This window comes from Numida meleagris, chromosome 3 (genome assembly GCF_002078875.1).
Source record: "Numida meleagris isolate 19003 breed g44 Domestic line chromosome 3, NumMel1.0, whole genome shotgun sequence".
Classification (NCBI taxonomy): Eukaryota; Metazoa; Chordata; class Aves; order Galliformes; family Numididae; genus Numida; species Numida meleagris.
The window spans coordinates 67,291,137-67,313,773 of NC_034411.1; the positions used below are offsets into that span (position 1 = coordinate 67,291,137).

Here is a 22,637-nt window from a genome sequence, read left to right on the forward strand (position 1 = left end):
AGCAGCACAGCACCAAGAGAAAACGAAATTAACCTCCTAAAACTGAACAAAACCACCGATTTCAGCTAAGCAATCCTCTGAAAGAGCACAGCAAAGTAATAATTTGGATGCTAACACACCAGCCATCTACTTCCACTTCCCTGTTGACTAGCTGTATGCTGATTTAGACAAACTGTTTAAAAATCATTAACAATGACTCAAAGGAAAAGGAAAAACAGAATGAGCAGAGAACACAGAGAACTGCCTGTGAAGATGCGTGGGGCAGACTTGTGCAGCCCAGGAGGAGGTAGAAGAGATGATCTGTAATTTCTGGATTTTAAATGTTGGAGCTAAACTTATTTTCACACATCATTGAACACATATTATGATTAACAATCAAAACGACCCTCAAACTTACGCAGTATGGTTCTATATATTGTGATATTTTCTTTGACTGTGAATAAGTCACATAACATGCAATTATGAGAGCGACAGATACACTGCAGAAAAAACAGCAAATCACTGGTTAAACGTTTACTTGATTCCTCTTCCTAAAACTGCTGCTGTAATTACGAGACCACAACCAATTTTGTTACAAAAGGCAGAGGATGTTAGTATCATGTACCTGGCTCAAGTCCAAATCATCCATCAACACTCTGCTGTCCTCCAGCTCACCGCTGCCGGCTTCCACCAGGAACAAGCTTTGGAGAGGAGTCGCTGCAGAGCAGATAACGCGCACCTGAAAGGAGCCAGGCAACAACATTCAGCACCCGTGCTGCGTGGAAAAGGGATAACGTGCATCTTTTATGAGAAGCAAACCTCAAGTAAGATCTTGTGGGCTCTTCTTCCAGGTGCTTCTCCTTTCTCTCGTTAACACTGCTGATAGATTAACCTTACTTCTTCATTTGGAATATTAACCTCACGGGATCTTTGCCTTAATAGCACCTCAAACAGTAACTTTTACTCAGAGAACAGAACAACCGTGCTATTAAACACTTAGTGCACTGCCCACATATTTCTACCCGAAGAATGCCAGCACTCGAGATCTCCCAGAAGGCTGAGCCGTGCCACTCCTCTCGCACCTAAAACACTCAGATGTACACTGTTTGCTGATAACATGACAAAGGCTGCTCTGTGTCTGCTGGGAGGAGTGGGACACAAGTGCAGTGGGACACAGGCTGACTGCAGTGTTGCGGTCCCAGCACTGCGGTCCGGCCTGCACACCACGCACAGGCAGCCAGCGAGCGCCAGGAACCCGGCTGCCGATGCAACTGTGAGCATGCTTAGATCAGCGCCTTGCTGGGTCAGGGCCTCTCTCATCATCTTGCCAGGACAGACTTGAAAAAAATCTCAATTTACGTTTCCTGATTGCATAAATATTTAAGTGTATGCATATATAATCAAACATTACACGTAAAATCCTTTCTTTCAGTACTTTAAAAAAAAAAAATCTAAAACGTGAACTTCTCTTTTTTGGTTGCTTTAATAGTGCTGATTTTGCTTCCATGATTGAAACCTCTGTAAATCTAAGTGAAGTGCTGTATTTATCATTACTATTTCATTAGCAGCTCCACAACCTAATGTAAAGCCCAAAGCGATTGTTTCCTTTAAAATTAATAATGCAACAACGCTATTAACTCCTTAGTGCCCAGTGCAGGAAGGATTCCTGACTGGTGCCCACACAGCCTGAAACCACGTACTGCCAGGTTAGCTCCAACATTATCTTTCCTTATTAAAACGTGGTCATGCTTAATACTCACAGACATACAAAAAATACTCGTTTGCCTTATTCACAATGGGACATTTTGTGAAACCAGAAGGATGTTTCCTCGAAGCCTTTGCTGCTTATGTTTTCCAGAGCGTGAATATTTAATTGGCTGAAGGTAACAGGCAGGTGTGGGGGCTCTCTCCTACTTGGTTCTCACCTTATGCTCGTAAAAGGTATCAATCAGAGTAATGAAACGCCGAGCTTGAGTCCTTTTTGCCATGGTAAGAGGTGGGATGTCGCGAACAAAGACTGTGTCAAAATGCTTTGATATTTCCAAATAGTCACTGGCCCCAAGAGGCTGAAACAAAACAAACCACAGGAAATGGAAACCCGTGAGAGAAAGATCCATAAACACCGTACTCTGAACTACTATGCTTACAGAAGAAAGGGTGAAAAGTCCCCGTCACGTTCTTATTTTTGTTGCTTCAGGAATAGTTCGGTTTGCCCTTACACACACAGGTAAATGTGTGCTAACTCATATTGATGGCTTTACTCAAACAGAGTTTGTTAAAAATCTGGCTCTTCTGTACCCTGACCACCTCATGCCTTGACAACTTCAAACAGAAATGAAACACAAACTGTAAACAGGAACACATAGAAGAGGAGAATAAAAATAGTTAAGCGACAGCATCAACCTAAAGCATAAATAGTTTGAACAATGAATAGGATGCCATCCAGCAGCAAGACTTCTGAAAGCATGAGCTAGTTACTAAATCATAAGTACAGCCACATGTGGTTTGCCTATTAATAACTCAGACCAAAAAAAATCTTCTGTTTTAAGTCCCAAAAGCAACAGGAAACAGACAAAGAGACAACTTGTAGCAGTTCTTTTGTTCACAGTTTCACTCGTAACGATGAAATAAAAAGCTTTAATAAGAACTTTTGTTTCTATTTGTGTATCTAAACCATCAACAGAAGATACGGACAAGAAGTGGTACCTCATTCAATACACATACAAATATATTCATTTAAAATGACTTTCATTACATGGAAGGTCATTTTTTTTTCTATGAGATCTACCCTATTAGTACTGCAGGCAGTATTTTATCTCGAGCTTTTAAGTTGTATTCAGGAAAAAAGCATCATACACCTGATATCCGTCTCACTAGTTTTACTTGTGTGAGTACTTGAGTATACTGATGCAACCACTCCACAGAGGAAGATCAGCAACATTCTGCACAACGTTACAACTCCCTTCCTCACGAAATGCACCGTCCCAACAGGACATATGGTCATAAAGCACAGCAATATTGCTAATATCTTAAAAACAGGAAACCAGAAATATTGTACCTAACCAATTTCTAAACAAATGTACTGTAGGCCAAGCATAGCTGCTTCACTAGAATCTTTCCTCAAGAAATTATGGGCAATTATTAATGACTATCCATGAACGGGACTTTGGGTTTTATTTTGAGAATGGAAACCCTAAAGAAACTGCCAACACACAGGCCGAAGACAGCGAAGCCTTGGCAGCATTCCAGAAATTCTCCTGGTGACAGACAGGAACAAGGACAGCTTCTCACCAGCCAACTCACAGGCAGGGAGTAAAGACCCTGACTCTAAGCCAGCTCCCCCACGTGCAGTTTGGTGAATCACCTGCTTTCCTATTCACAACCATGCAACTTCCTTGCGACATCTGTGGGAAAGAATTACTACAAAAACTTTCAAGTATTTTTAGCAGAGTTAAAGAGCAGTACATACTATATCCTCTACCGAAGGTTAGACATACTGTTTATTTTCTCTCCAGTTTCAGCTCCCCATTATTATGGTGTAAAAATGCTCAAGAAAGTCAAAGGAACTGGTGGACAAACACTGCAGAGCCAGCCCACTTAGCATCTCACCACTGGATAAAGGTCATGGCTAGCTGGAAAACAATCGTATCCAGTGCAAAAGAAAATAAGGCAAACAGTCAAAGCATAACACAGCATGTGAAGAAAGGAAGACATTATACTACTTTTGCTTCTTTCTAACGCCATAAAAACATTGTTAATAGATGGTGACAATAGGCTTCTTTATCACAGCCAAACAAGAATTCAATCTACTTCAGCAGCACAAGAAGCAGGCAGTTTGAAACTCCACGGCAGATCATTCTGAGTGTTTTAACAAGAATTTCTGAAGCACCTACAGCAGCAGTGAGAGGCAATATTCCGCAAGTGGGGACAGAAATGTGCTTTTGGAGACTCCCAGATCTTACCAGAAAGATCTGAGCCAAGCAGCCATGACTCTTTTAACAGAGTAAGATTGTACCTCCCTGCCAAGACTCGAGTCTGGCAAGACACAACAAAACCCCTGAAGCAGCCAGCTGCTGTACACAGCTCAGCTATGTCATTCTCCAACACCCTACTTCGGGAGTTAAGAAGGACACAGCCCTGCAGATGGAGACAAAACTTTTAATCTTGATCTCAACATAACTTGTTCTCACTTCGCACAAGTCCTTCAAATTCCCTTCTCCTTATTCTACTTACTGTAAAAGGAAGAAATGACCACCAAACTCACTAATGCTCTGGGGACAGTTTAAGGCCCTCTTCCTACTGCCCTAACCAACTAACTCGTGCTGCAAAGGAAACAGAGCCAGACTAACTGGTGCAAGGCCAGCAGACACCACTGCTAGAGACGCTGACTGTATACACACAGAGGCTCCACCTAGGATAGGATTTCCACTGTCAGAGCAGCCAACAGCCTGCCGCCCAAACTGCCTGTAGTGCCTCCAGGCCTTCTGCTTCCAGTGCAGCAAGACCCTCAGTACCGGCTGGGTTCTGACTTCCAGCAATTCAAGCTTGGATAAGAGGACAAGTTTAGTGGGAAACAATTTCAAACACTTACCACTGTCCCTGTCTAAGTCTGCAGTGCTGAAGTTTATTTTATGAACCTCACCTAGCCACAGAAAGTCTTCTGATTTTAATTCAGTAGAGTACACAAAGGTATTACTTTCTCTGAAGCTGCTAATGAGGCTAAAATTCCTCCTAATATTTACACAGATATGTAATCTTCTCACTAAAAGTTAAGCCTGGTTAATCTGGTCCTCTGAACAGCATCCTACAAATAGCCACTTATTTGGTATGTGTTTCAGGTACTGTCTGATCTTTTTGCTGTTTGACTGGTTGTTGACCAAAACTGAACTTCAGAACCATAGCAAAACAATGTAATAATTGTCAATAACCACTCATTACCCACTCTTTCACCTGATGAGATTTTTCTTTTCTTGCACAAAACATTAACAGATATGAATTTTTCTTGTACATGCAGGAAGAACAATACCATATGTAAAACTGTTGTAGATTTTTGTCACTAACTCTGATGCCAGGAGTCAGCATTTTCTAGGCATCGTACTAATGCAAAATGCATTAGCACTAGCATGGGCTAGCCTCCTTACAAAGTGCTTACTCCACTTCAGCCTGCTGGACTGAGTTCTCGCCTTCATTTGTTTTTGTGCTTCTGTCTACTTAATGCATTTTCAGCTATCATCATCTCAGTTCAAGTAGCATGTTTATTATTTGTAGCTCTCTGTGGACTGTTTTAAGAGTTAGTCGTCGTCTGTTTCTATTATATATCCCATTAATTAAAGTATAAAGCACCCATCTTTGCTGGCTCATCAATGACAAAGCACCTCATCTTTTAGAGGTTGCCTGAAGAATACAAAACACTTTACATGCGTTAGAAAAAGATATTTCATCTTAGGAGAAAATTTGTTTGTTGACACTGGAAGATGTTACAGGACTACTTCCAATAAAACACCGAAGAGTTGTGATTGACAGTAACTATAATTTAATGCAGAAACTCCAACACTTCAAAAATTACTAAAAACAAAATACAGTTTAAGACTATATAACATTTACAACTTAGATATTGGACAACAACAAAAAATGACAAAGCTCTTTCTGCTGTTTCCTAAGGAGCCACTACTATGGCCAATGAGATAAAGCACCAATGTAACATTTCAAGATCACGATTCAAGTAAGGAACAGCAAACGCTGAAGAATGGATCTGTGATGCATCTACATTGAAGCTTAAGCAAAACCAAAGCATTAAGGGCGCATGTAACTTGGTGAAGAAATGTAAAAAGACTTATGGCAGTGTGGATCTTTTAGAAAATTTGGTTAAAGGCAAAGAGGAGTTCACTGAACCCCTATTAATAACCTGGGAATTTAACGAAGAAGGCAATTTCTTACCTAGTTTTACTCAAGGGGTCTTGGGGAAAAAAAAAAAAAAGAAGCATGTCATGTCATTGCATGATTAAAGATCACATCAGAGGGCATACCAAGGAAAGTTCCAAATAACAGTTTTGATTTGATGTTTCCTAACTAAGCATCATGAGTCAGCCTGCAACTTTAAATCATTTTAACTTGCCTGAATATTGCTTGATAGGAGGCTATATAACCTGTTTGCTGAAATATTCACTGACTGATCCATTATTCTTTCTTTTAAATATATTTCAAAGTATGTTTTAGCTACTCTCAGTAGGAAAACACCAAAAAAAACAAAAAAACAAAAAAAAACCTAGCCCCTTGGCTGTTAATCACACGAAAAGAAGGTACATTGAAAGAACTGACAGTTCAGACAGATGTTAACCTGTGCAACTTTAACTTAAATCTCTTGGATATATGATATCTGATACAGTCTTGAATAGCATTACCTGATGCTTCCTCCCACCCTGTAGGGCCCTTGACCCATCCAGGGTACAGAACAGAGATTCTCACATAACGCACATTCATCGGTACTTGTTTTGTCCTCTTTACTGATATGTCACAAGCTCTCATTTTCCATTGACTTTTCAAATGCTTGTGTTGAAGAAAAATTGTGCATTTCTTCTTTGGCTTTTGCTACCACAACAGCTAGGTACTTCACTTGTTGTAATGAATTTATCTCCACAACTACGGCTGTGAATCAAGGAAGAGTTACTGTCTCTATTGTACAAACAGAGGACTGAGAAATTTGATCTAAAAGCATATATATGCTTTTGGTACCAGACTAAGGCTGTCTGAAACTCAGTCTTCCAGGTTTCATGGATCACATCAATTCAAAGCAGCATTCCTGCTGACTTCAGCTACAGCCATGACTATTGCTAGTTATGCCACAAAGGCACAAGGAAGTCCAGAAAAATGAAGATTATGATTGCCAACAGTAAAAAGGTGGGTATTTTGTTTTCATTTTGTTTCCTTAGAAGAACAGCGTTTTGTCATTTTACATCACCATTCTTTAGGCTACCCATCCATAAAATCAGTCTTATAGGTATATTTTCCTATCCTATCAAGACACTACGTTCATCAGTACTTGGCAGTTGGATGACAGGATGTATTTAATTACTTAAAGAAAACCCTATAGGATCCGTGAAACAATTATTCAACCTTTGTGAAGAAAAGGCAAAAATGTGCTCGACTACATTAAGAAGTCGGTACTGCCAGCAGAGGGCAGCAGTTGCTACGCTCAAGCGAGAGGGAGACTGAAAGACAATACTGGTAGCTAGACAGTGCCTACTCACTCCCTTAGGACCTTGAAGAATTACATATAAGGCACACTGTCATCTCAATTACTTATACCAGATCAAGAGTCACGTCAATACAGTTCTAAAAGATTACACCAGAGAAGCACATTTACCGGAAGCCGTTCTAATAAGCAGATAACTACTTTCATGCCACCACTCACCATACTGCTACATAAGCCCCAGAAGTGACGCAGACCTGAAAAACTGCTTTTTATTTTGCTTCAAAGCAACTGAAATAGATCAGTATTCTATCACCCCATATTTTACAGTTTCCTACACGTTCACATAATCCAGTAAAATTAAAAAAAAAATTAACATTTGATTTTAACTGAATTAGCTAAAACGTGTAACTTTCCTCAATGAGGAAACTCAGTTAAAATTAACGCTGTCAAGACAGGTCAACTGCATGTCACATATGTATCTGTATTTTACTTCTATACAGATCAGTGGGCAACTGTTAGTTACTAATACCTGCTGCATTATTTCAGACCTACTAACATTGTTGATATGGAAAAAAAATTATAGTAACGTGTGAAACAAGAAAATAAACTACAACACTATGTAGGTCACTCCAAAAGTAATGCCCCCTATTTATTTCCATGGAAACTACAACAGACACAAAGAGCACAATAACAATGTTTGATAGAGCGAATTCTCAGCTACAAAACACTATTCTTCAACGCAGTCACCACCATTATCTATGCATTTTTGCCAGTGATGAACAAGAGCCTGCATGCCACGCCTACAATAATCTGCACCACTGGAGGTGATCTGGTGTCGCTGTCACCGCTGCTGAAACGCACCACCCACCGCCTCACTGTGCTCACACCCGCTGTTTGGTCTCCATCAGTGCTCAGCAAGCATCAATGAATGTCAAGGGGTGCCATTTTTTTCCACATGGAGGAACTCAGTGACACACCTTTGCTTCACACACACTTCCATGTCGGACACCATTGTGCCAGACTGCCCCTCTGCCACTGTCTGTCACACGGCAACAACACGTAATGGAACATTGGTGGGAAGGTTCAACTTCTACTGCCATACCACCAACATCTGCCACAGATGTTGTCGGCCAACATAATGAAAAAGGATGCATTACTTTCAGAGCAACCACTGTGAATAGAAGTCTGAACAGAGCTGATACTTACATTCTATTACAAAACTTGCCTTTAATCACAGAACTTTCTCATTCTAGATGCATACTTCAAACTGACTTCATGTGAATAGGCATCTGTATGTGTGAACGCACGTTTATTTGTAAAAGTTTCAGGTAATTACTGCATTTCTGAGAGTAAAGCTATTACTTGCTCTGAAGTTAAACTTTCCTTTACTGGTGATTTGATGAGAAATTGTAATGCTTCCATGTTGTGGATCAAGAATGTCAAGTTTGGAAGAAAGTTGCTTTGGTGTCAGGGAGATATACACGATCAGGGCAATACCACTCAAACCCCAGGAAATGCACTCTGCAATCACTACACAGACTGAGGATAGAGTGAGTACTGCCCATCTCCCAAAAGCACGAGCTGGCTGAGCACAGGCAGCACCCCCCCGTGACGTTCCCCTGTGAGCTGTGGAACTCAGTTACTGCATGCACAGGGGCAGCAACAGCAGCGATCCTAACTCCCTCACATCTCTGGCCGCAGACATTTTAAGACCAGAAGAGATCTTGAGATCCATTTCCCTGAATTTTAGAGACAGTCAGCCTAAGAACTAGTATTTTAGCTCAAACACCTCTTCCTAAAATGATACAGTTCGGACACAAAATATACTACAAGTAGGCTCTGCCTTTCCCTTCAGTACTTGTGGAAAGTATATTGCTGTTTTGTTTTGGTTTTTTTTCTCTCTAATCTGAATCTCTCTGTATTCTCTGCCTTTCATCACGTTGTCTTCTGCTAGATTTAGGAGCCCATTAATACCCCTATTTTTTCCAACTAAGACAGCTGTGCGTTACAAAACTATCTTCCAGTCCTCTTTTTGACAAACTGAACAAAACGAACTGTAAATCTGTCATCTGAAGGCACAAATTCTCCAGCTCAAACAATTTGTGCCTTTTTCAACAGCCTCTTCAGAATTTTCGATATCTTCTCGAAAATTCTGATGTCAAAACCGCTGCTAACATTCTGCCATCAATCTCACGGAGGTACTTCCAAAGCTAATATAATCTTTCAACCCTCCTCTCTATGCCACCAGCCCAGGAGAAATTAGGCCTCAGGGCTCTAGCTCTGGACCAGAAGCTCATTTTGAGCTGCTTTTCTGCTACAGCACTTCCATCTGTTCCAAATCACTGTGCCTGGGACACTGTGCTGGGTTGAAAAAGCAGTTGGATGGGTTTGATATAAAAAGGCGCTCATCAAGAATGCTCCATTCAATAACAACTCTTCAGCAATATTTTTATAAATTAGTTAACTAACTTTTCAATCCATTTAACAGACCCTTTCTGGTGCTGCATAATACCAATTTCTTTGTAAGAACGCCAAGTACAAAAGTCAACCTTCTCTGCAAAATCAGGGAGACTGGAATTCATTTCATTTTCATTCTTCAATTAGCTACAGTATGAATCCAGAACCAGCTTTTCCAAGACCATTCCAAGACTAAAATCCGACTGAAGTTATACAGGTCCTGCTTGTTTGTTTGTTAACATTGGCACATAGTAGCACTCGTTAGCGCTGTGGAATTTCACTTGCACTTGAACGCTCAGTTTAAATAAAAAAACCTTGTCAAAGATCTCAGCCCAGTTTTCCAGGACTCTCATGATTTGAGATTCATTTGCAGACTATTTATAACATATTCGCAAATAATTAACAGATTGAAAGTTATTTTACTATTCTTTAGTGAAATAAATATTTTACTCTGCTTCACCTAGAACTAAGTTTTTTCTTGAAAAACCTTTTCCTTTTTCCACATCATTATTAAAGGTTTGGCCACCTCCACTGAGAAGCAGCTAGTAACGTTCAGGTAATATAAACCATGCCAAAATTCCCATCTTACTTAATTAAACAAAAACTGGTTTTGTTTGAAACAGAAAACCCATGAAGTCCAAAATCTACAGTCTGAAATGGAATTATCTGAACGGAACTTTCACTGGTTATCACCTCAGTAGCAACAAGGAAGTGAAAACAATACCAACAAGGAAGTGAAAACAGTGCTATAATCAAAGGACTGGTGAACGTACTGGAAAAAAAAAATAAAGGTGCTATCAGCCCAGTTAAGGGTTGTGATCACATAATAGAAACTTCAGGTGCAAGACCCCTGGGGGACTGTCTTCAAACCCCATGAGGTCATACACAGCCAGCATTTCAGGAATCACACCCCACATACAATCACGAAACACACCCAGCAGAATTTGGCAGTATTTACAGAAATTTGGCAAGTTTTTGAGAAAGCCTGGGACTAAACAGCCCTTGTACAGCTAGTCACAACTAAGGAATGCAACAACAGATGGGAACAGCAGCAAAGCGTTACTGTAGTGGTAGCAGGGTTACTAGCCTTTTGCTCAAATACCATCTTAAAACCCAAATTTTAAAAGCAGTATTCGGATGCTTTTTATATATGAATATGTTGTGACTACTAATATTTCAACTGATGCTAGCCCAGGCACATACTGCAGTAGGATTTTTGAAGGCAATGTAATTAAAGGTGAGTTTTCCGTATCATTAAAAAGGAAATGATTACTGTGCTTTTGGGGAGGTTTTTTTCTTCTTTTGAATTCAAAATCTTTCTGCAAGTTTCAAAAGCTTTTAATTCAGCGAGACTTGGAAAAATAGTAAGTTTGTATTGTGTTGTTTTTTTAAACAGTGAAAAGTCTGAGCGTTAACTGATCTAGATTTGACTGGGTACTCACTCTGTCACACAGCTCTTCAAATGTGAAGTCTGCAATGGTTCCACACGCTTTATTCAGCCTCAGCTCTCTGCCTTGCACTTTTAGAATCCTTGGTCTAGTTACTATGGGAACATGAACAAAGACTCAATCTTCTCTGGATAATTACTATAAAATTCATCTCTTACAGATAGGAAATGCATAGCTTGATGAATAATAGCACATGATTCAACACATAAATTAGACAAAATGCTGATACAATGACTGCCACTTGAGTGTGGCATCAACCCATATACAGCAATGGAACTTATTAATTGGTCAGTGGAGATTGGGCATTGTGTTCTAAATGTATTCTCTTTCAAGAGAAATTAACTTACGTACAATCATTTTGTTTCTGAGCCAGCTCATCAAACAACTTATCCATGACAGCCTCCACATCAGCTTCACTTGTGCTACAGTGAAAAGAATAATAGAATATGAAATTAATAACACTTGAAGCCAACATCAAACAGCTGCCTGAGCCTGCTTAGCTTTTTGCCCATAAAAAAGAGAACAGGATGTTATGCTCTAAATACAAACATTAGATTTAGAATACACTTAAAAGTAGAGAATATTAACTCTCAGGTAGATGATTCTGCCTTATTTGCATACACTGAAAGACTTCTGTGTTTTGAGCCGTTTCCAGTAATGAGGCAATACAGGCAGAGCAGATCCATTAACACTATGTGTACACAATGAGAAAAAAGGCTTCTGGCTCTATCTAGCATGCAAAATAAGAGCAAATAGACAAGGCAAGGCAGTCAAGCACCTAAAGAAGTATCCTTTGAAATGTCTGAAGGGACTTCTTGAAATTAAATATTGCAGCAGCTCTATTGGGAAAAAAAAATCAAGTCAACTGATTGTACTGAATGAATTGTAAACAGCTTGTAAAATTAAAGTGAGATTCATAATGCCAGCGTTAGTAATTGTATCCATTTCATTTTTTCCGCCACCCCACAAAACACTGTTTTGGAAAAGGTCAACCACAGGTAATGAAAATGTACAATATCTGTGCTCACAGCTGAAGTTTATGTTCTGCCTCTGGTACCACAAGAATTACAGGTCAGTCCAAACAGAGACTTTTTTTTTTCCCACAACGGTTTGCAAGGCCAACCTCTTTGTGTACTTCCTTCTTAAAGAAGACAGAGAAGATGTCTAGCTGAGTTCAAAGGCAGAGAAAAGTAAATTAAGGTGACAGCATACAACAAACCTGTACTCAAATATATAATGCTTTGGTGAAGCTTGTATAATATTTGGTGCAAAAAGTCTACCTTTATAGATAGCAGATGCACTCAAGTTATGTTGCTTCACACAGTTCTACACATCCTCCAAACGACAAGGGATGACCAGCATATTATACAAATACTTTCCCCTTCATTAAGCCTTAAGCATCTTAAAAATGTTAAAAGCAAAACTGAAATAACTACTTTACTAGTTCAAAATTAGTGATACAAAACCTTGCAGACACAGAGAATTTGGGGGAAAAAGACTTCTGCAAGTTCTATTTGAAACCCTCATAATAAAACTCTTTTAAGCAGGAGGTTACATCAGATAAAATACCTTCCAAAAGAATTAGGTTAAAATTAGGTTAAAAAAGACAAACCCAGAACAAAGCCATAAAACGGGGAGGAGAGACTGCATATGTGTCAGAGAACATGCACCAGGTACCTATCACAAAGTTTGATGTGAAGACTACAAGAAATACACAAACATGACACCAAGGTGGATATTTGTACTCAATTACCAAGAAAGTTTGTTTTGAAAATATATACCTGAGTTGCTTTGATCAGGTATCTGGTGCCCATACAGGTTCCCCAAGGAGGTTGCGGATGCCCCATCCCTGGAGACATTCAAGGCCAGGCTGGACGTGGCTCTGGGCAGCCTGGTCTAGTGGTTGGCGACCCTGCACTCAGCAGGGGGGTTGAAACTTGATGACTATTGTGGTCCTTTTCAACCCAGGTCTTTCTATGATTCCATGATCTTGTAATTATGTTACACTGATTGTTTTCAGATGAGTACAAAGCAGCTTAAAACAACTCCTAGATGCAACCCTTATTCAAAATGAAAAGACCACACAGATTATGAAGTAATGTGAGGATTTAAAAAATATATATATGATGATGATCCTATAACCATTAGTAGTAGAATGTACATACGTTGAACAAAAAGATTTTCTTCGGGGGCAAGACTAAATGAATTTCAGAAATCTGAACTAAGTGAGTTCTGTAGGGCTGAAAGCTCCAAGAGGCTGAATAGAAGAATGAATGCAATTCCCTCAGAGAAAGAGCAGACAATGAGGTAAAGCATCTTATTTCCAATGGCAGCTACAGGATTTTTCCTATTTTTTCACTGCTTCCACATGAATTATGTAAGTTCTAGAGGTAGTCAACATCCTTCCAATGGCAGAACATGGAAAAGACTTATCACCAATGTCTGTCATTCACTTGGTCACAAGTTTCTCAGCAGAACACCATGAAATGCACGGACAGGGTACTGCTCCTGAGGCTCAGCTACATGTTCCTTCTCTTCTCCTCTGAGAAGTGATGTCACTTAGCCTGTTACCTACAAGAAATCACCCATGTAGTCTTCCATTTCTTTAGAGTACGGTTAGTGAAGAAAGGAACATGGTAGGGGCTTTCCACAGCTATCAAACAGAAGGTCACAGAGTGCACCCAGCGCACTAAGCACAGCTTGAAGCAAGGACAGCTGTGCAGCGACCAGAGCAAGAGCCACAGAGGCCACCTCTGAGATAACAGCGGCTACTTCCAGCAGTACCTCCACAAAGACACCACGAAACTTAAAAAGAACTGGAGCCACACAGGAATACAGAACAAGAGATTTTTTCTCAAACTTGTTTGCAGATGCAAAACCTGCATTTGAGCTGTATTTTCCATGCATAGGATGTTGTAATTTCCTCGTAGAATTAGCTAGAGCTGAGCCGGTTCCTTTTTACGTGCGAACAAGTAATAGTATCAAAATAATATTTTGATAACAATCTTGGAATGAAGGAAACAATGAAGGAAAACATTTAAACTTAGGTTTGGAATAAAGTGGAGGGAGAAATCTGGCCTTTCATTTACATTATTCTATAAAACATATTTTTCCAGAAACAATTTACCTGCTGCAATTCAGCTAAGCAGTACTTCTTACAGACAAAAAAGCACAACTTTTAATTTTACAGAGAAGCAATGGGGGCATCCTTGATTTCAAACATTCATGACGGGTGAAAATACTGCACCCTTCTTAACACGAATGTGATTTTAAATCAATATTGTATGCTGGGTTGAAAGATACCATGGTTAAAAATCTCAATTTAAGCTATTGTCTGCTTTATTCATGTTGCCACTGATTAAATAATATTGTAACTTAGGAGCAAATAAGAGAGAGAAAAATGCCTGCAATGTAAAGGTTTCAAACTAGCTTTAAAAAAAGGTTTCTAGTAGGCAGATAATGCTGCAACTGTGAATGTGTTCTTTAAATACATCTATTTGCAAACACAGAATAAAGTGCTGAAGAAATTTTGTCACAATAAACAGAAAATGTCAAAATATGAGTTTGCTGGTTTTTTTCCAATCCACAGCACTGGAAACACCCAACATGAGATGAATCCTTGTCATTGGAGACACCCAACATTAAATGAATCCTTGTCATTAGATTTCTACAAATACTTAATTACTTAAATACAATAAGGATGTTCTTCTATTATAAGAGAATTGTGCAATCTCTTACAAGAGGATATTCATTACTTTCTAACCATCTGTCACTTCAGTTCTCCAAACACCACACCTCCCCAAAAAATCTAATTAGTTTTTATTCAGGCACACATTATAAATGATGCTACTGTGGATACTGAAAATGTAGTTTAATGAAGTTAATATCGAGGCATAATGGAAGGCGGTTTGCTGAACAAAATGGACCAGAAAGCAAAGAAAGGAAAAGTCACACCCTGCTAATTCTACTGCACATTTTTCATCTCTCATTGACTAGGAAATTATTGGCTAATAAGGAAAAAGAGGGCAAATACCATACTGTAGATCAACTTACAGGTAGTAAAGTTTTCCAGCAGCAGGAAGCACTCGTTTCCTGTAGTCTATTCCAGAATCAAGCCGGACTGTGCTGCAGTATTTCTACAGAGAGGGAAAAAAGAAAGAATAGCTTTCCTCAAGCCAAAGCTGTAGTTATTGCTGTCTGTATTAGATAGAAAGCACATGGCTGTAACAAACTATCAGCATGAATATCACCTACAACACAGATTTAAGACATAAAATCAAAGTCTCCTTTCTCCTTACTGAGGTAAAGAAATAAGCTGAAAATTATACACATATTCAAAACAAAAAAAGCGACTGTTTTCAAAAATGCACCAGTTAGAAAATTAATACAGATCGGAAGAGCAATTAATGAAGTGGGCATTATTTAATATCTCTGATAGGGCTTTGTTTGGTGGCGGTGGGGATTAGAAACAATTATTTTGACATTCAAGAAAATTAATTTAAAAACAGGAACTGGGGAGCAACAAACGTTTAACAGATCACAACCAAATTCTAGCAACAGAGATGACTACAACTACTACTCACCCAGATAAAAAAAGTTGTTTTTTTCTTTCTACTAAGATGAACAGTGTTGTAAGTCAAACATCATATATGTAAACCGTACAAAGCCTTGCTACAAAACGCACTGAAGCATAAAGGGAAGTAAATGAAGCTACAAAACCCAAACCTTTTCTGATAATGTACCAATCAATTCAGAAAAGGAACTTTAAAAGAAAAAAAAATTAAGATTCTGAGTATGATACAGATGTCCCTGAGTATTCACAGCAGCTGTACAAAAGGGTGCTTTATTATTATTATTATATATTCAAGGCCTTAAAGTTGAGAGCAATACGCTCTCTAACCTCAGTGGGATTAAGATTTCACAGCCTCTGGCAAAGGGAATATCTCTGTTTATCTATCAGTACTGCTGCCAAGATAGACGCCTGCTGGCTCTTACACACCCACAAGCAAAAGACGCCGTAAGAGAAAAGGAGGGAAAGTTTTAATATTTTAGAAAATATACCTCTATCAGCAATTTAATGAAAGCGAACCGACCCAATTTATTTTTGTAGGTAACTCAGCCCTATCAAAGTTCTTTGGGTTGGTAGAATCCACTAAATGATTCTGCATTGTCGCTGCACTATGAACTACTAGTTTATCTTTAATATTCCCACTTAGCATTTCATGTTCTCTTTCAAACTTTTTCTGAAGCCTGCGTGAGGCCATTCAGATATCTAAATTGGAAATGTCAAGTCTCACTTACAGCAACTACATTACAGAAAAACTGCCCTTACATTTCAGAAGAACTATCATCAGAGATTTAAGGAACAACGGCCCTTTTGAAAAAAACGTGTTGCGCAGGACTTATTGAATACAAATATCTGCCAGAGTGACTACAATGATTGACGGCACTAATTTTTGCCCCTGACAATTACTGAAGATTCTGAACTTATTTTAAACCTCCAGCTTCTCCACAGAGATATACAGCGAAAGAAAGATGATGAAGAAATGATTCTGAGAGCACAGAATCGTGGGGAAACGCATGTATTTTTAATTCCAGTAAGTGAGAAAGCCATGCTAATCAAATCATTATGCTGGGCTAAGGCTACTGCAAACAATAGCATTGGTGCTACAATATTATTACAGTCTATTCCCTTTCTCTTGGTGAAAGCTTACAAAGGAGAGGAGTAATGGAGCAGAAGGAAAAAGTTGCAGGGACGTGACATAATATGCAGAAGGAAAGGAGGATGGGTGTGCTTTCTTCAGCATCGGGCTGGCAGTCAGGGATGGAAAGGAGGTTGCTGAAATTTCACTGCAAAGCTGCACACTTGGCTGTTCCTTGACATGCAGTGACACTGGGCATCTTTCTGCCTAAAGCTGTATTTTTTCAAAGTAGCAGATTAGCTCAAGTACTATTTTCTTCATGTTAGCAGGAATAAAATCCTACTAACAGGATGGAGGATGTGCGGATGTTGGAGTTTATTTAGATTTTAGATACTCTGATATTTAGCAATACTTTTGAATGCCTTTTTTTTTTTTCCCCTGGAAACAACAGATAGCAAATAAAGCATGAATTCAGCATCACCTCTTTGGCCTTCAATATGGGATGTCAAACTACACCACTCTTGCAGGGTGTTGTGCTGCAAGACACAGAGAATAGCAAACACGGAACTACACATACTTAAGAGCATGCCACGCTTTTTTGCATTACTGAAAGAAAAAAAATGCACCTGAAACACTGTAGCTGGTGTAAATTCATTGTGCTGATATTTACAGCGATGCGTGCAGCTAGGCTGCTAATGGCTGCTGTGAAAAGCAGGCACTGTGCATGCTCAGATACAGACTGGCAGTGGGAAAAACGACACAGGTCAGTGAGGCGTGCAGAAATACGTATCAGTACTTGGGGATACAATACTTCAGTCTGTTTGCATTCTGCTTCCAGACTTAGTGCTCCTTAAACGCAATCACAGACTGTTCTGACTCATGATATAATATTACAGTGAATGAGTTTTGGAGGTAAGAACTGGAGATGTAAATATTATTGATATAGATATTAAGTAGGTGCATTTCTTCCAACTTCCCTCCCTTTTCTCATTCTTCAAAATAATTAGTGTTATCAATATTCAGGATAAATCACTATCATTAACAACACTAGTTGAGAAGAGCTTGTTTACAAAAAGCTAATTTATGGTTTGGGGCCCTTTTTAAGCTGTGAACAGTTGCCTGAGTCAAAGATACTACTTTTTCCTATAAGTCTTATAGCGTATTATCACAGGCACGTATCACACCACATTAGAATACAATGTCTTGTAACATTACATAGCTTATTTGGAAAATACCTGTTAGATATTGTGGACTATAGTGCCTTTCATCCAGAAAAGTAAGAGCAGCATCCAGATCAGAGATATATCAAATACAGTTCTTACAGTCCTGTCTATTTTTTGCTTCCTTAGGAAGCCAAGGTGAACTTAACAAAACATACACAAGATGGAAAAACACAATTCGGATACACAGTAGTTTTCTGTAACACGTGATATAAACATAGGGGACAACTAATCAAAAATTGTGAAAAATGGAAAACATTCAGGATTTTACTGTCTTACTCTTTGGAGCATCTGACATTTTTTTGCTCTGTCCAGCAATGTACTGTAACCACTGCCCATCAACCCACGTTCTAAACAAAAACAGACACAAAACTTTCCTAACCCTTCCACAGGCTTGTGTGAATAAATACCTATCACTGTTTGCCAGTAATTATTTTTACCAAGATGTTTGAAAGCACACTTACAATTAATGTTAGGCACTGTATAAATATATATAAAATAGACAGCCCCTGCCATTAAAAGAAAAAGTGATAATCTGTAGAGCAACATGTTTCCAGAAAGCGTTCCTTTCCAACACAATTGCTGTTGTTATATTATAAGCTTGGAAGGTACAAACAATTTTCTCCTTCTGTGTACAGCACACATCTATAGGTACTACTGGAAAATAATAACAACAACAACAACAAAAGTAAAACAGAAGCATGAATTAAACAAGCAATCCTTAATGATGTGGTGGAAGAAGTGGCTGCCAACAAAACATCACAGAACCAAGTAGTGGTGCGGGCAGCGCTATTTCCACAAACTCAGCTCAGATGCTGCACTGAGGAGAAAGGGTCTGACAGCAGCACCGGTGAACTCAGGGCTGCTGTGGGAGCACTGCTTGCACCGACAGGCAGTAACAACAGCAATTCTCATCCACGTTGAGAATGTGCTGGTGGAGATTGTTCTAAAAGGGAGGAGGGGCTCAGCACTTGGTCACCTTCATTCAAAGCCAGAGTCAAAAAGGTCACAAGGAAGCTACGCACGGAGCAGAGATCTGAAGGATTTTCCTTTTGGGGTTTCCTTTGTAGGCAAGGGCAGCCACCCAGGCTCTTTGTGTCTATACATGTAAACATTCACTTATCAGCTTCACAGGAGCGCATGGGGCAAAACGTTCATATTTGTAAATGCTTTAAATGGTAAAAGACAGCATACAATCTAAACGTGAAACAGAAGAAAATAAAGGACACCAAAACATGTGTTTCCGAGCTAAAAACTTAAAATATTAGAATTACAAAAATAAAAATGGATCCACGGTTGCATAATATGGAATTAAATACTGAATGCCATAGAAGGCATGTACATTGAGTGCCACAGTGCATTTTCTCACTTCTTCAGAGCTGTCAGCAACATTATATTCCTCTATTACAGAACCATAAAAAAACAATATTATCATTCACAAATTCCACAAACAATTAAAAAAAAAAAAAAGAACGACACACTTCTCTACTTCTCACCCTTATTTTTTTCGTAGCATGGAAGAAAAACAACAACTAGAAAACCTAACAGGATTACACACAGAAGTTCTAGTTTCTCCCTCCATCTTCAGACTAACTTCTCCACCACAGAACTGATTAAATCCTGCAGATGTGATTGCATCCTCACAGTCACTAATCACCATCACGGAATCTTAATCAACAGCCAAAGAACTAACCAGTGGCTTCAGACTGTTAGTTCTTCATTGTCAAAGCCACACTTGTAACTGTTAGTTTACATAGTTTATATATATATGTATATATATATATATATACACACTTTTTTTTTTTAAGATGGAGATTTACAATTACAAATTTCATTTACTTGGTGTACATTTCTACTTCCCTTTTGACGTAAACATGTAAAATGGAAGCTACAGCTCATCTAGTCTCTTCCTGTAGAACCACTTTCAGTTTCCAAGAGATTTACTATTCCACTGAGATATTTCAAGTCTGACTTACCCTATTCAATTTAAATGCACAAAATTAATTAGTCATACAATTTATTTTGAAGTCATGTATGTATTTATGTATACAAAGAACAAATACAATTACAATATTGAAAACGCAATCAGTAAGTTAAAAAGACAGTGTGATCATACAGGCTTCCAGGAAAGTGGTAGAAAAACTTCCTATTCCAGAAGGAAAAGAAACAAAGCCCCAAGGCTCAGCTCAAGACAGAACACCTAAAAAGACAATCTTCAGATAGAATAGTTAAAATAAGACTTTGAGTAGAAAGTTATTAAACATAGACTAGCATAAGTACATTTTTCTTCTTGTAAGCACCTCTAATATTCCTCTGCTGCTGCATTCCTGAATGGTAGCTATTAAAATGCTTAAACTACTTCAGAAATTAAAATACATGATGTGGTACTTTCTTAAGTAGAGGAACAAAGGTTTTAGAAAATTTCAAGACAGTCAAAGTGAGGTGGATAACCTGCAAGTTCTCATCATGATTGTTTCCCATGTATCACAAAAAAACCATCTGAAATGCCAATGGCCTTGGGGTCCATGAAGGACACCAGACTAAGTACAGCATGTCACTGTTAACTCAGATACTGTGATCAGCTCATATCCCTAGACAATGCTGATGAGCAACTATTTCTTAATTTTATCCAACTAAGTCAACCCAATTGTCATTCTCTGCTCTGAACATTAATGGCATTAAAAATATATATATATATACAAAAGTGTACAATATGTTCCTGCTGTCCTACAAGATCAGACACACAATCCTTGAGGACTCGAGAGAAGGCGTACAGTGCCAGACAGAAGTGATTAATCTTGGGAAGATGATTACCCTAATTTCCACAGCTGATGAACTTCCTCAGCCTGTCACACTCAGGTCACAGTTAAGCGAGAAGTGTAACTCCTAACCACTCTGATAATTCTTCCATCTATCAAATCAGAAAACAATGAGAATGTTCATTGGCAATGTTTCTCCTCATAGGCGTACATCCATCCAAAGAAACATCCTCCCAGAATACACAGCGCATAAAATATACCATGAGAGCCTCAGCCTGTAATGGAGGAAGAGTTCCTCAAGTAAACAAAGCTGACCAGAATGACCCATTTAGCGTTGAGTTATCCACTAGAAATTTATTTATTTGCTCTTAATTTTTTTCCTAAGTGATTTCAAGAAGTGGTTTCTACATTCAAAGGATATCATTACAACAGGTGTTTTCCCAAGTGTTTCCTAACTCTGGTAGAACAAGAATCTTCTCAAGTCAATTGCAGTGTGCCATTAAAAATGTGTTTTCTGACCTACAAGACATACTCACAGGCTTTACCTTTGGACTAGTCTCCAATTTATCAGCAAGCAGCAATCACCACCATGCTTCAGAACATGAAACTGGTCTGCCTGGGACTTGTGCTGAGAGAAGCATGAGAAATACATGCGGTATACATGCTTCCTCAGCTCCACTAGGAAATCACCCTGACTATCAGTTGCAGGGAAGCATGTCATGGATGCAGGACCTTCAAAGGGCTGCTCGCTTTATTCATGCTTAAAATTGGCCCTGTTAAAAACAGAGTTTGTAACACACCTAACCTTCTCCTACACAGATTCACGAGACTATAGATGTACTCGCGGGGAGGGGGAAGGAAAAAGAATCATCAAGTATTTTGTAATGGATAAAAACTTGGTCCAAGCATTGTTGGGTATGCATACAGTTTTTTGTCTTCCTGTTCACATGTTGCTGAAACAGTAGACTTTAAAGAAAATGTCAATGAATCCTCATAAGCACTATCCGTGACCTCTGGGGTAATTAGCAATCATTCAAAAGCAACAACACTAAAATGTTCTATTCTTTATTACTGTCAGCTCTTGTCTTGATCAGCATTTTAATAAAGATGGTTCATTGCTAAGACAGTTTCATGAATCAGTCATAATTACATTCTGACATGCAGTGAATAGTAAAGCAAAACTAAATATCACTTCATCAACCTTTCTAACCTTTATGCAAGTATTAACTGTAAATAATTTTTACACAATCTTACAACAGAAAATCTGCATATTTCTTAGCTTTGTACATACTCTACCCTAACTGAATTTCCTGTGACCTGTATGTGAAAAAAAAATTAATCCTACAATCAGACATAATTACTTAGTGTGATATTCAGGTGTTGCCTTTCACAGATCAAATCAACTTCAAGTACAAAAGCCTACCTGATCTACAAAAACAGTGCGATGCTCTAAGGAGTTAACTAATTTTTTAGTCCTCGTTCCCCACGTTCTTCATTACCTGCAATAAGGAAATATAGGGAATTGCTACAATAGCCATGGACAGCGGTGCTTGTTCTAATTTTAAATGTTGAAAAAAAAAAAGAGGAACAATTTCAAAATACGACTAAGTATCCTGTACAATGTCAATAAAACTAATACTGTGGATGATTTTGGAATGTTTTATTTGCGAATTGTTTTTAAATGGACTTAAAGCACAATGAACTGGGAAGTCAAATACAGACGAACAGAATTTTTAAAATGAATCTTTGTCTTATACTTGCGATAAGAATGCATTAAACTGAAGAGGTCAGCATAGATAATATTTAGAGTTAAAATTAATTCAGTGGAAGTTGTGCAAGTTTACATTACAGTCCTCAAAACTTTTAACAACTAAGAAAGCCCACTATTCTTGCTACCACGAGGAACATAAGATCCATTGTAGGACTTTTCAATAACTTAT

The 22,637-nt window shown here is 38.6% G+C and overlaps 1 protein-coding gene across 4 annotated transcripts in view; it reads right to left on the reverse strand.

Moving 5' to 3' along the window:
• AFG1L (AFG1 like ATPase) overlaps positions 1-22,637 on the reverse strand; it is a 65,028-nt gene that overhangs the window by 4,795 nt on the left and 37,596 nt on the right. For 3 of the 4 annotated variants that reach the window (XM_021389698.1, XM_021389700.1, XM_021389699.1), the window contains exons 8-12: positions 15,130-15,212; positions 11,428-11,498; positions 11,071-11,171; positions 1,905-2,045; positions 605-718 (exon numbers count right to left, since the gene is read on the reverse strand). In XM_021389698.1, coding sequence (XP_021245373.1) covers positions 605-718; positions 1,905-2,045; positions 11,071-11,171; positions 11,428-11,498; positions 15,130-15,212 — 510 coding nt within the window. The remainder of the gene's footprint in view (positions 1-604; positions 719-1,904; positions 2,046-11,070; positions 11,172-11,427; positions 11,499-15,129; positions 15,213-22,637) is intronic. The other variant, XM_021389701.1, reaches the window with a different exon arrangement.